The sequence below is a fragment of the Lonchura striata genome, chromosome 2 (genome assembly GCF_046129695.1).
Source record: "Lonchura striata isolate bLonStr1 chromosome 2, bLonStr1.mat, whole genome shotgun sequence".
NCBI lineage: Eukaryota > Metazoa > Chordata > Aves > Passeriformes > Estrildidae > Lonchura > Lonchura striata.
The window spans coordinates 18,556,832-18,569,328 of record NC_134604.1 but is presented as its reverse complement, the minus strand read 5'-3'; the positions used below and the strand labels follow the sequence as shown (position 1 = coordinate 18,569,328).

General features: G+C 46.8%; 1 protein-coding gene across 2 annotated transcripts in view; it reads left to right on the top strand.

The window, feature by feature from the left end:
• Positions 1-12,037, top strand: part of HUNK (hormonally up-regulated Neu-associated kinase) — a 42,313-nt gene extending 30,276 nt beyond the window's left edge. Inside the window, exons 7-10 of one of the 2 annotated variants that reach the window (XM_021550104.2) lie at positions 1,686-1,854; positions 2,356-2,439; positions 6,919-6,982; positions 9,189-12,037. In XM_021550104.2, the coding sequence (XP_021405779.2) occupies positions 1,686-1,854; positions 2,356-2,439; positions 6,919-6,982; positions 9,189-9,832 (961 nt within the window). In that variant the 3' untranslated portion in view covers positions 9,833-12,037. Of the gene's footprint in view, positions 1-1,685; positions 1,855-2,355; positions 2,440-6,801; positions 6,983-9,188 lie in introns of both variants that reach the window. The other variant, XM_021550103.2, reaches the window with a different exon arrangement.
• Positions 12,038-12,497: the final 460 nt, after the last annotated feature.

The following is a 12,497-nucleotide window of genomic DNA, read 5'->3' as shown; positions in this document are numbered from 1 at the left end:
CTCCTCCAAATTTAGGGGACATGTGAAGCTGTAAAGGATAAAAACTTTTAAAGAGATTCTTTCATATTTTTAAAATAATATTAGTTTTGTTTCATCAGTTGATATCCCAGGCTTGACTTACCTAGACTTTGTCATACTGAAGCTTTATAGGGAGAATAATCTGCAAAGTTTTAAATATTTAAAGATGTGGCTTAGCTCCTTTTGAGCTTGTCTCAGAAGGTACCACTATAGTCAGCTTCCAGGGAATTTCTCCAATTTTTCCTTAGTGTGCAGATATGGATAAAGTGTTGTGAAATAGTGTGTGAAAAACCCACTGCTGAATTTGCAAAGGATTAATTCCTCTCTTAATCGGCACAGAAGGAGTTGTGTGATGTTCTTGCAGTGCCCTTCCACTCCTCTGGGGGTAACACCCATTGTTCCCAGGACAGGAGTGTGGAAGGAAGGGAAAAGCATGAGATAAGGTGGGAGAACAGCAGAAGCTACATTTTCAGGAGAATATTTTCCCAGGCTTTTTATAGGCTTGCTTTTGTTGAAGAAATTCCCTGAAGGCAAGCAAAAATTTCCCATTTTGCTGAGCATTTCAAGTCAAAATTGCTTGAATTTCTTTTGCTGCCCAGATGTCTCAACGTGCAGTGGCCAAAATAAGTTTTGCTTTTGAACTTGTTAAAAAAGACCCAACCCCAAATACTCTTTCATAGGCACAGGGAACAAAGAGAATGAGTTATTTGAGATTTCCCAGACTGTGTTTGACATCTTGTCTGAGTCCTGTCCATCAGAGCCTGGGCAGGAGTGGGAAAAGTGGAGAGGAATCCCTTGGAAGGGGGAATCTTGCAAAATAAGATCCCTCTGATATTAGGCTTGGTATTAGGAGTGAGGAATATCCTCTAGAAACAACTGGAACCCAGCATTTCTCTGGAGGTGGCTGGGAGCTGATGGGTACCTCTGGGAAGATGGCCAGCCCATTTAGAAGTCTAAATAGGAGCAGAGTTCTTTGGAATAATCTGGTTTTAACTCAGACTGAGCCAATGCTTTGGCATTTCCACAAGACCTCTGTTCTGCTTTTCTCGCCTTGGCTGAGGTTGTTCCAGACTTTATAGAAGAGAGAGACATAAACATAGCTGGTACTTGTGACAGCAGGGAAACAGCAGTGTTACCATTCTGAGCTGCAGGAATAATCCTGTGCATCCCCTTCCTCCAGCAGGAAATTCCCTGGCTAATTAGTGCATGGACACTGTGGAGCAGGCCAGGGGGTGAAGCTCAGAGCAGTGATACTTGATTATGAGGAAGGGTCTTTTCAGAGAGCCAGTTCTGGGCTGGATTTTTGTTTCTTTTCCTTCAAAACCAGCTCATCTTCATGAGTTCAGTGCTCAGGTGTAGGGGAAAAAATGGCCTGAGCATCACTGTGCCATTTCCCATCAGGGATGGACACAGTGGACAGAATTCTGTTCATTCCCTTTCCTGCAGCTCCTGTGCTCCCAGGATACCTGTCCTTTCCCTGCCTGGCTTTCCTGCTTTTCTGTCAGCACAGAAAGTCTCAAATTCTCAGTAACCAGGGTTCCAGCACCTGCCTGCTCCTGGGAGAAGGGAACTAATCACCCCAATTGCTGAGCCCTTGGGGCCTCCTCTTAGTGTTCTGCCACTGAGAGGACAGCCCAGAAATCCTGCTCTGCCTCTCCCCTGTGCAGGATTCACCTGGAGGACCTCAGCCAGAGTGTGCTGCTGCACATGACTCAGAAGCTGGGCTACAAGAACAGCGATGTCATCAACACCGTGCTCTCCAACAGGGCCAGCCACACGCTGGCCATCTACTTCCTGCTCAACAAGAAGCTGGAGCGCTACCTGGCCAGCCTCAGGGTGAGCCAACTGCCTCCTGCCACTGCTGGGGGAGGAGGGGACAAAAAGGCTACCAGTGGCCTGGTTGCTGGCATTTGATCTCACAGGACTACAGAATATCCCCAGGACCATCCATTGTGGAGCGTTGTGCCCCTGTGTTGGGTTAATTCTGCTGCTTGGAATGCCAGTAACACAGTTTATTGAGTCAGGACATCAAGAAGAAGCAAACTCATCTAGCTTTGAAGTGAAAACTCAGCTGAAAGTTTTACCTGATGTAATCCCCCTGGCCCCTGAGCAGAGATCAGGCCTTCCAATTGGACAACAGCTTCTTGGTTTTTGTCTTCCCTCAGTCCTTTTCACATTAGTGATGATGCCACCAATGATATTTAAAATGTAATGGATCAAATCCATAATCTCTTTAAGCTGATGCTCCTCCACTGAATGTCAAGAGTGCAGTAATTAAACCCTAGTTTTCTCTAATTACCTTACATATTTTACTTTCCTGTGCTTTTCTCTCCACAGAAGGCTGAAGGCCAGGACAGTGTTTGCCACAAGAACCAGCTATACCAGATAGAAAAATACAAGGCCAATACAGACTCCTATGAGGTAAAGCTCAGCAAAGCTTGTTGCAGTGCTTTGAAAGCAGATTGGATTTGAGCATCCTTGGTGGTTGTGATTAAAGTGATGGGTTTGTGGACCTGTGGAGAAAAGAAATGCCTGTGGTCTTGCCTGTACAGGACAAATAACTCCCTTTATTTCTTTTCAAAGAAACAAATAGTAACCTCCAAGAGAGGAAATAGAAAGGTGACTTTCAGGGTTTTTAAAGAAATTAAATCTTTTTCAATCTCTCTTTAGCAAAATGAGCAAACACAGAGGGCTCTGTAGTTTCATTCTGGGGTGAAAGCTGCTGGTGTTACCAAAGATGAAAACAGTGTTCTTGAGGCTCTGAGCCCTGGGACCTTGGTGCTGCAGGACAGAGAGCTGAGTGACAGCCAGGGTGACCCTCCCAGTGTCCTGGGCCAACCCTGCCTTGGCTCTCAGGAGCAGGGAAGCTGTATTAGCACAGCATTCTTCAAAGTCCATTTTCTCTGCTCCTTAGCAGAAGGGATGCTGGATCAGTCTGCTGCATGATGAAGGAATTCCCCTGGGCAGACAAAAGATTTAAACGTTTGCTCTGTTGGTCTCCAGTTTTCTTGCCTGCAAGCAGAGAAGGTATTTTGTATTAAATCCTGGCTGGATTTTTCTTCCCTGGCTGATTCTTTGCCAAGCACTAAAATTACAAGAGTAATGTGAGCTGTGCAAGTCTTCCCTGCCAACACAAAGAGCAGCATTCTTGGGGAGGCTGCCTGTTCCAAAAGCTGCTCCTCAGCACTGGATTGATTATCTAATTGCAGGGGCAGATCTGTGGCATGGCTGTTTTTGTTTATTATAAAGGCTGCTTGCAAGACAAGCTGAACTGCAAGCCAGATGGAAATATCAGGGCATAAATAATATTTTCTTGAATAAATCAAAACCTTCTTGCTTGGAATGGACCAACAGTGGATAGACTCGATGAATATGACATTTCACAGAGCTCTCACAACTTCCTCAAGCTGTTGCAGGGAGACATTCCCTGGAAACAGGGGAAGGTACTGAGAGTTGAAGGCTTCAGATCCTGCATGGAGCATCCTGGTTCTGTCTGGCCCAGCTGCTGGTGTCACTTCCCTGGGCAGTGACAGAGGCACTGTGCTCTGGGATTTCAGCATTCTCCTGGGATCAGGTCACAGCTTCTGAGCAAGGACCGCCTGGAAAGTTCACTTCCCTGAGGAAAACTGGGAGCTGACAGCCATGCCAGGGTGTGACCCCAGTTTGGTTTGTAGGCTTGCCTAGGGATGGAAGCTCTCTCCAAAGCCTCTCCTGGACTCAGAATTAGTCCCAGGGTAGCTATATAGGGAATGAGGGGGTGTCTTGTCTTTCTTGAAATACTTACTAGGATGCACTCACTGTGCAGCTACTGCAATCATAATAATAATAACAGCCTGTTCTCCTGCTGCATGGGCACAGAGTGTGGAAGTGCAGGCCAGGCTGGGCTATGGGAGGGTGTCCCTGCCCATGGCAGGGGGTGGGGACAGGCTCTGAAGTCCCTTTCAACCCATTCTCCGGTTCTACAATGTTTTCTGTCACTTCAGCTGTAGTCACACGAGGAATTGGGAGCCACTGGTCCCTAGGGAGCAGAGCTCAGGTTGCCATGGGAATAGGAGAGGGAGGGATGGTCAGCTCGGGCTGCAGCAGATGTGGAATTTCTCCCACCTCTCTCCAGCCATGAGAAATAAGGATTTGGCTTCAGGAGGAGCTGCCAGCAGCTGGGGCAGGCAGGGGCAGTGTCCTGCCCCTCTTCTCCAGCAGGTCCCCTGCTGCAGGCTGGGCAGGGGCCCAGGCTGTTCCCAGGCTGTGCAGGGAGAGGGAGGCAGGCAGGAGGCTGTGCTCTCCATCTCTTTACTTGTGGAAGGGGTCTCAGGATGAATGGCTGTCCCTCCAGGGGAGCTCGTGGGCTCAGACGTGGAATTTGCAATTTTTAACAGCCTGTGTCCTTGTCCTGTCATGATGTCAAACATGGCCAAGGAAAATACCCTTTATCTGCCTTTCAAATCCATTGCTGGGACTAAGAGTAAGTTTGAGAGTCAAGGTCAGGACAGGAAATAGCAGAGGATGATGTAATTCCCAACCTATTCAAGTATAACATACCGGTACAGCTCCTGCATTATGGGACACGGCTGTACACTCTGCAGTGCAGGGGGAACTTTTATAACTCCCCTGAAGGAAATCTTCCTTCTCTTTTCAACTATAAGTGCATGGTACCTTGAGAGTTCAGGACTTTGGTCCTGAGCCTCTCACAACCGTGGTCATTAAGGAGCAACGTTAGCACTTTTAGAAATACTCCTGAGACCATTTGCAATGCTCATCCAGCGTGAAGTAATTAATTGGCAGCACCGGATAAGTGAATTTCCTTTGCCAGGGGTGCTTTAATTGTGTGGTGCTGTGGCTGAGAGAATGTGCCAGCAGGTTGAGGGCAAAGGCAGGAGCACTTTGGCAGGTGAGGAGCTGCAGCTTGGCTAAAAATACTGCAACCCTGGAACATCCTGCAGGCAGACATAGGCTGCAGCAGCTGGCACACAGATTCCTCCTCACCTATCCAAAAGAGCTGATAGCTCCTCGCAGTCTGGATAGGCTCCTGAGGGCTTAATATAGTCACTATTTAGTGTCATCCTCACAAGCACCTGCATGAAAAGATCCCTGGGAGAGGCTAGTTTCTGCTGATGGCTCAGCAGCAGAGTTTCAGAGCTCTGGGTGGAAAAGCAGTGTGGTGGGCTCAGAATCAGCTGCACACCTTCCCCTGACTGCTGTGGCAGGGTGATACTCCCACAGAACTATCAGCAGTGCTCTTGCTGCTGGTGGATTTGCTGTTGTTGCCAGTCCAGCCTCACCAGGAGGGACTGTGTCGGTGCACACTGTGGCTCCAAACACGGCATGGACATGCAGAGGTGTACAGCTCCTTGAGGAGCTCCTTTGTGGCTGTGGAAGGGTCAGTCAGCTGCAGCTAGCCAGAGGGAGAGGAATTGGAGGGGTTAAGGGATGGATGGGGGCAAAAACCATGTGCACAAAGAGGTGAGTTGAAGCCAGTGAGGAGTTTAGAGGAGATCTCAAGTTCTTCTTCTCCCAAGTCACCCACCTAACCATGTCGGTATTAAAAGTAAAAACTTTGGTTTATGAGTCACTGAAGGTCCTCTTTCCAACTCTACAACTCCTGAAAGGTTGATGAGCCCAGCAGTGCCCAGACAGTGTCTATGCAGGGAGCCAGGCTCCATCTCAGCTGGGAATGTTCATAATGAGTCCAGATTTTTGCCTCTTCATGTCTGTCTTGCTTCCAGAGCTGATTAGTGAGCCAGGAGAATCAAAGTTGTCTTCTGCATCTCTCTCACATGTTTTTATGCACTTTACTTTGGGGGTTTTCATAGACTCCACGTCAATGAGCTTGCAAAAGAAAATCAAGAGTGGCAGTGCATAATTACCAGACAAAACACAGGCATATAAATGGGGAAGGAACTTCACTTTTTAAAAAGGCTTGTATTTGCAGTGACTTTTTAATCAGATGAGCAAAACATGTTGCTTTAATGAGAACTATGACCACAAAAACAACCTCAATCCAACAAACCCTTTTTTGTTTAAATGTGAAATAAGGGTTTGGGCTCCCCTAGAAATCAGTGGCAGGTAAAGGGTGTTAAGCAGTTTGCTGAATCCAGTGACTGAAAGAAGATAAAGTGAATTTTCACTGTAAAACAATGCTTTGAAAACTGGCTTCCTCTTCAGAGTCCTGTTCCCAGGGTCTGTTTTTCCTCTGTCATCACTGGAGATCAAACCTATCTTCTTGCTGCAATCCCATCTTCAGCTGCCTTCCCCATCACAGACAGGAGTTAGGACTCAGGGAAGGGATGGCTCAATAATTTTCTCCCCTTCCATGTCTTGTGCAGTTGTAGAGATGCTGTAAAAGCAAGGGCTGTGTTCCTCCAGATCTTGTCTGGATAGAAGATAAATGACTCAGAGGCTTCAAACTTCTTTAAAACTGTGCAGCTCACCTTTTTAAATCTCAGAGGGAGTGGAGTAAAGAGAAATCAAAGGCTTTTTTTGGTGCTTAAGTAGGGTATTTCAGGTATGGAGGAGCATAAACCTTCATCTGCTTTCTCCAAGAGAAAAGCTTTCCTTTTCCTTTAATTTCCCAAAACCAGCTTTCACACTGCCTGAATGTCAGAGCAGATGTGAGCCATGAAATCATGGCAAACCGATCAGAGGAAAATGAGACATGGAGGACTTAGTTACTCTGAGATAAGTTCCTTGTAAATACATGGTGCTTAATCCACCTTGTAGGTCTGGGGGTCACTGAAACTTCTCTTGAGTAAACCAAATTGTTCTTGTTTGTTTTACAACCTAAAGGACAAAAAACTCAAAGAGCAAGAAAAGAAAGGGGAGATCCTTCACCGTCAGCTCCCAAAGAAAAGTGAGAAAAGTCCAGTTTCATATAGACAGCCTTCTTCCTGTCTTATCTCACAGATCCAGAACACCAAGGCTCTGCTGAAGGACTGGAAAGTCACCAAGGTCGAGGTTCCAGAGAAAGGTCAGTGGGAGAACAGCCATGGTGGGTCTGTGTATGCATGAGGGGTGTGGTGGTTTTGAGCCTGTCCAGTGTGGCGTGGTGTTTTTGAGCCTGTCCTGTCCTGTGTGGTGTGTGTTTGTGAGTAAAAACTCCAGGTTTTCATTCCCTGTCGCTCTGGGAGTGGTGTGGGGAAGAAACCTGCATAATGTCAGCACACGTGGAGTGAAAGGCCCTGAGGAATCCATGGTGGTGCTCAGCAGTCAGGAGCCCTCCCTTTCTGTGTTTGACAGAATTCCTGCAGTGCTTTAAAAAGGCAGTTTCTTTCCCTGTTTACACGTTCTCACACGAAATCATCCACGCTCACGCTGTTGTTTTGAAAGTATCACCACCCACCCCGGATCACTGAGAAACCAGAGCTGTTAGCCTAGCTTCTTCTTACCAGCCACTGTGTTTTCCTGAGAGGGGGTTAGGGAGAATCCCTGACCTCCCTGAGGAGTCCCTGGGAGGAGTTGATGGTGGAGGAATGGGAAAAGGGCAGCCTCAAGGAAAGGCAGGTGGGGCTGCCAATCTCAGCAAATGCCCATCAGTGAAAGGAGGGGGGAAATCACGAGCAGGGAAAGGAAAAGATGTGAAGCCAGAGGAGAGCAGAGCATTAATCACAAAGGGCAGCTTGAGACGGTTGGGTGAAAACAGCTGGCAGAGAAAGGAGTGCAGGAAAAGGGGAGTCAGCAGGGAAAATGAGGTGTGAATAGTGCACACCTGGATGGGAGACACTGAGGAGCAGGAAGGTGAGGTAGCCTCTGTTAGATAGGGAACTAAATGAGGGGAGATACAGTGATGGAAAACATTTACTGTTGTGTCAGGGGGTTATTCAGAGTGGTGGCTTGTGATGCTTTCATGCTCATTGTCATGACTTGATAATGTATCATTTGTTGTGCTCAAAGTGAGAAAAAATTGTCTTAGTAGTGTTAGTCTGGCAGCATGGGAGCCTCTGCTGCAGGGTGGCAGGAATCCAGAGAGCTGGTCAGGAATGGGACATAGTTCCTTTAAAAAAATGTAAAAAAAAATTTTAAATGGCCATTTTGCTCAGATTTTCTGTCCCTTTTGGGAGGAAGGCACAGGGGGGAAGAAAATCTAGTTCATTTTTTCCCTCATTATGTTTCTCTCTGCTTTTTTGTTCTGAAAATCATGTAGATCTCAGCTAAAGCATTTCTCTGCTTATGGAGACTGTGTTTTGACACATCTCAAATAATTTTGGCCACTTTTAGAAAGAAACCGGTTGGAATTAACTTCTTTCTACTTTCCCCAGACAAGTGTGAGATTTCATCCCATTCCTCCGTTCAGGTCTCAATCCCTGACAAAACCATCCCTCCACAAGAAATACACGTGAGATTTGTGGCTGGGACTTGAGTGCTGGCAGAGCAAAATCATTTTAGATCCTTTTTAGATTATTTGAGACCCAGGGAACTGATGGAATAGCTACCAGTTAATTCAATTAGGGGGCCTGGCAGTCAGGTTCCTTGGACAGCTTTCTATCGAGACAGCAAAACGTGCTTGCTTGAGATTAGCTTGGCATGAGGCAGTGCCAGCATTCTGTAGGAGCTGAGCAGATCTTCTCCATGAGCTGTTTTGTTTGACTGGGCCAAGTCCTGCAAAGATTTTGTTCCATTTATTTTCGGCCCTTGCTGGAGGAAGGTTCTCGCTGAAGTTGAGGCAGCAAATCTGTTCCAACTGTAGCAGCCTGAATCTGGCCAGTGCTGCTGCTACTCCGTATTTACATGTGTGAAACCAGGAACAGATTTTGTTCCAAAATGCAAGGAGAGCCTTCAGGGATTAACTCACTGTGCTCCCCTGTGTCTCTAGGTGTGTCGGGGAATACAGGCCTAGCAAGAGCCACACAAAGTGGTGCTGAGAAAGGAGAAATGTCAGATTTCTCAGTGTGTGTGTGGTGTTGTGGATATAATTAATACAAACAGCTGGAGACAACTGTGCTTTTGCTTTTGAAGTCCCTGTCTCAGTTTCAGAACTTTTCCTGCCTGTGAGGAAGAGGACAGATAAATTACCTGGGGGTAATTAGTATTGAGGAGTTAGTATTGAGGGTGAGGGAATTGGGTCCCAGACCATGTGTTGCAGCTGGTGCCTCACCAGGTTCCTGTGTCTGAGGTGCTGTGGGCAGTGCTGATAACTGAAGTGTGCTCTTCTGCTTCCTTCTCCCATTGCTTTGCAGACTCCAGTGGCGGCGTGAGCCCTTTCCACGAGTCCCTGGCACCCAAGACGGGCTGTGTCACCTCCAGCTCCCTGGAATACCTGGAGGTCCAGCAGCCTCCTCCCAGGACCCCCCGGCTCCTCAAGAGGCAGGAGTCTCCCCAGCCGGAGCCGTCCCGGATCGGGGGCCGGGCCAAGGACTCCCCTCTCATCCTGAATATCGTGCACTCCTTCGAGTCAGTTGACAGAGAGGACCAAATAGACCAGGTTTCCCCCTCTCACCAGTACAGAATTTTGGGCTCGCCAATGAATTTCCCTTACAAAAGCTCAAGTGAAAGGACACTGTCCCCGCTCTTTCCCCCCAGGAGTTCATCCCCCATCCACCCCACCCAGGTCTCTTTCACCTATGAAGAGAAAGCGTATCCAGCAAAGGAAGAGGCAGTGTCCCCTACCCAGCTGGTCCCCAGCAACCCCCTGGGCAGCCCAAACTGTGTGAAAAGCAGGGGCAGGTTCCCCATGATGGGGATCGGACAGATGCTGAGGAAGAGGAACCAGACCATGCAGTCGGTGAGCGAAAAGCCCCTGGAAGCCAGGATGCCTCAGCTGCAGCAGATGAGCCCCACACAGATTTCCTTCAACACAGAGGCTGTCAGCGGCCAGTGTTAGCCTGACATCTGGGATTTGCAGTGCTCTTCTCTGGGATCTAACCTTTTTCTCCTTTAAGCAAGAAGGGAAAGCCACAGGCACGTTGCTGTCACTATGTGATACCCGGTGCTGGCGCAGCACGGGAAATCGGAGGTTTGCTTGCAAGGAAGGCACTGTCCTACATATTAAAGTTGAAAGAAAAGGGCTCTGCTTGTGCTGTTAAGAAATATTTGTATTTGGCATCTGACTGTACAGTAAAACACCCTGCAAGAGCTGCGTGGATCTGTATTTTCACTGCTCTCACCTGGTGCCGCAGCGGGGTTGGGTGGAAGAGCCGTGAGCACTGAGGGTTTGGTTCCTCCAGGGAATCAGTGCCGGGCCAGGATCTGTGCTGAGACTGTCCCTGCTCCAGCTGCCTGTGCCACACAGCCCGTGGTGCTGCTGCAGGCATTGTGCCTGGGGCAGGTGAGGGGGAAAACGCCAGCACTCTGTCCAGAGAGAGCTTGCTGACAAGCCCTGCTGAGAAGATGAAGGTGGTAGAAGTTTGAGTAAAGACATGAGTGGTCTAGTTCTGAAAAAGTGGGAATATTGGAATTCAAAGCAGATTTTACTGTTAATTACATAAAGTAGGTAATAACACAATCATTTTTTTTCATGAAGAAAACTGTGGTTTAATCATGTCACAAGAAACATGATTATTTAAAAACAAGTGTCATCATGTGGAAATTCACTGCATAAGCCTCTGTTATACCAAGGGAGCATTGGACACACCTGAAGGCTTCTGAGACTGCAGTGAATTAAAAAGACTAATAAAGGACACTGGAGCCTGTACCAAGTCTGTTTTATACTCCAAGATTGGTAATGTAGTGGTTAGCAAAAACTGGGTATTGTTATGAGCAGTGGAGATTGACTTTCTTAAAAGACGCCATGTTCTGTATACCAGTCTTGTTTTTCTAAGTAAAGGATACATCTGAGAGGTTGGCAACATTTTTTTGGTTCTGTTTCTGTCCTCAAAACATTTCCTATATATTAGAACCTTTAGCCGAAGACAAAGACTGCTCTTTTCTCTTGTCTGTACCTCCCCTGTGTACGTATTTGTGTGTTAAGAGCATCTCAGCAGAGCTTGCTCCAGCCTGGTTCTGCTGCCACCATTGAATGTCATTTCAAAACCCAGGAAGCAGAGGTGGTGACTTCTTGTCCTTGGAAGATGGGATTTTGCCACTGGTAGGAATCCAAGCCCTGTTTTCATTTGTACTTTTATGAACAATTTCATTGGCCTGTTGGTGTCTGTGCAGATGCTGAGGGTTACCCATATTTGGGAAGTTTTCCTTCCAGTTCCACGAGCAGGATATTCAGAGCAGAGGGGCATAGCTGAGCCTTTGTATGGGCTTGACACCAGAATCTGCAGGGAAAAATGGACATTAATCCAAATACTGACAGATAACTGGGCTGCTGGCAAAACCAGCAGAGTGATGCCCAGAGCACCCATCTCATCCCTGCAGATGGGACCCTCCCCTCAGCACTGGGGTTTGACCCTGGAGAGTCCATGAGCATCTTGGACCTTTCAATGGAGTGAGGGAGTTGTACTACCTGAAAAATAATACACATAGAAACCCCAATATGATGAGAAAATACAGCCCTGAAATAATTTTATCCATTTTTAGATCAAGAAGTGTTGCATTCTGTTTGTGGAGGGCATCTGTTCATCCCAAGGGGGCCATTTTAACTCCTTCATTTATAAATGTCAGAGCATTTTCATTCTCCTCATGCTAAGAACATGTTTATGTTGCCAAGCCAGTGGGCAGGGACCATTGACATCAGGGATCACTGAAATTAGGGCTCACTGAAATCCTCCCCTTTGTGTTCATCAGATTCACATACCCAAGCAGATGGCAGATGCCAACTTGAATTGCAAACTCAGGTTGATTTGGAACCCAATAAAAGGTTGGGGGAGGCAGGAAAGCGACATGTTTTGTTTTGGGTTGATTTTTTTTTCATTTGTGGAAACACAGGAAATATGTGTAAAAATCAGAATGAAAACAAATGTTAAGTATTTTATTATATTTATAGAGAATATATGAGTACTACACAGCTAAAACATAACCATGTATTCAGCATAGTCAGTAGCTATGTACAGTCCAACTGCAGTGAGCACAGAAGGGACCTACATAATATCATAGTGGAAATTTGGTATCATTATTAAATATATGAACTTTTGGAACAAGATTGCTACAGACTGCTGATTTTGTTTGCCAGGTCACTGTAGCAAAGATAAGCCCAGGAGAAAAACTACAAAGCCAGGTTGGATGGGGCTTGGAGCAACCTGGTCTAGTGGAAGGTTGAGATAATGTTTTTGGTGTTTGCCTCAGTCTTGTAACTAAACCTGTCGTAAATGTGTTTGACAGCTGAAAATGCACCTTACACTTCAGGCTGGGTGTTGGGAAAAGAGCAGTTCTGAGCTTTGGAATGGAAACACCTCTGTGGGGCCTTTCTGAGCTGCTGTGAAGCACTTACAGGAGGGTTTTGCAAACTGGCTGATCACTGGGCAGCAGTTCAGCATCCAGAGTGGTAAAAGTGTTTTTGTTCAGGCACTTCTGCCTGGAAAAACAGGTGTTTAATTTATTCAGTGAGAAAGAGCAGAAATCAGCAGCTGAAGGTGTTCCTTATTGTGCTTCTCCTGTAAATG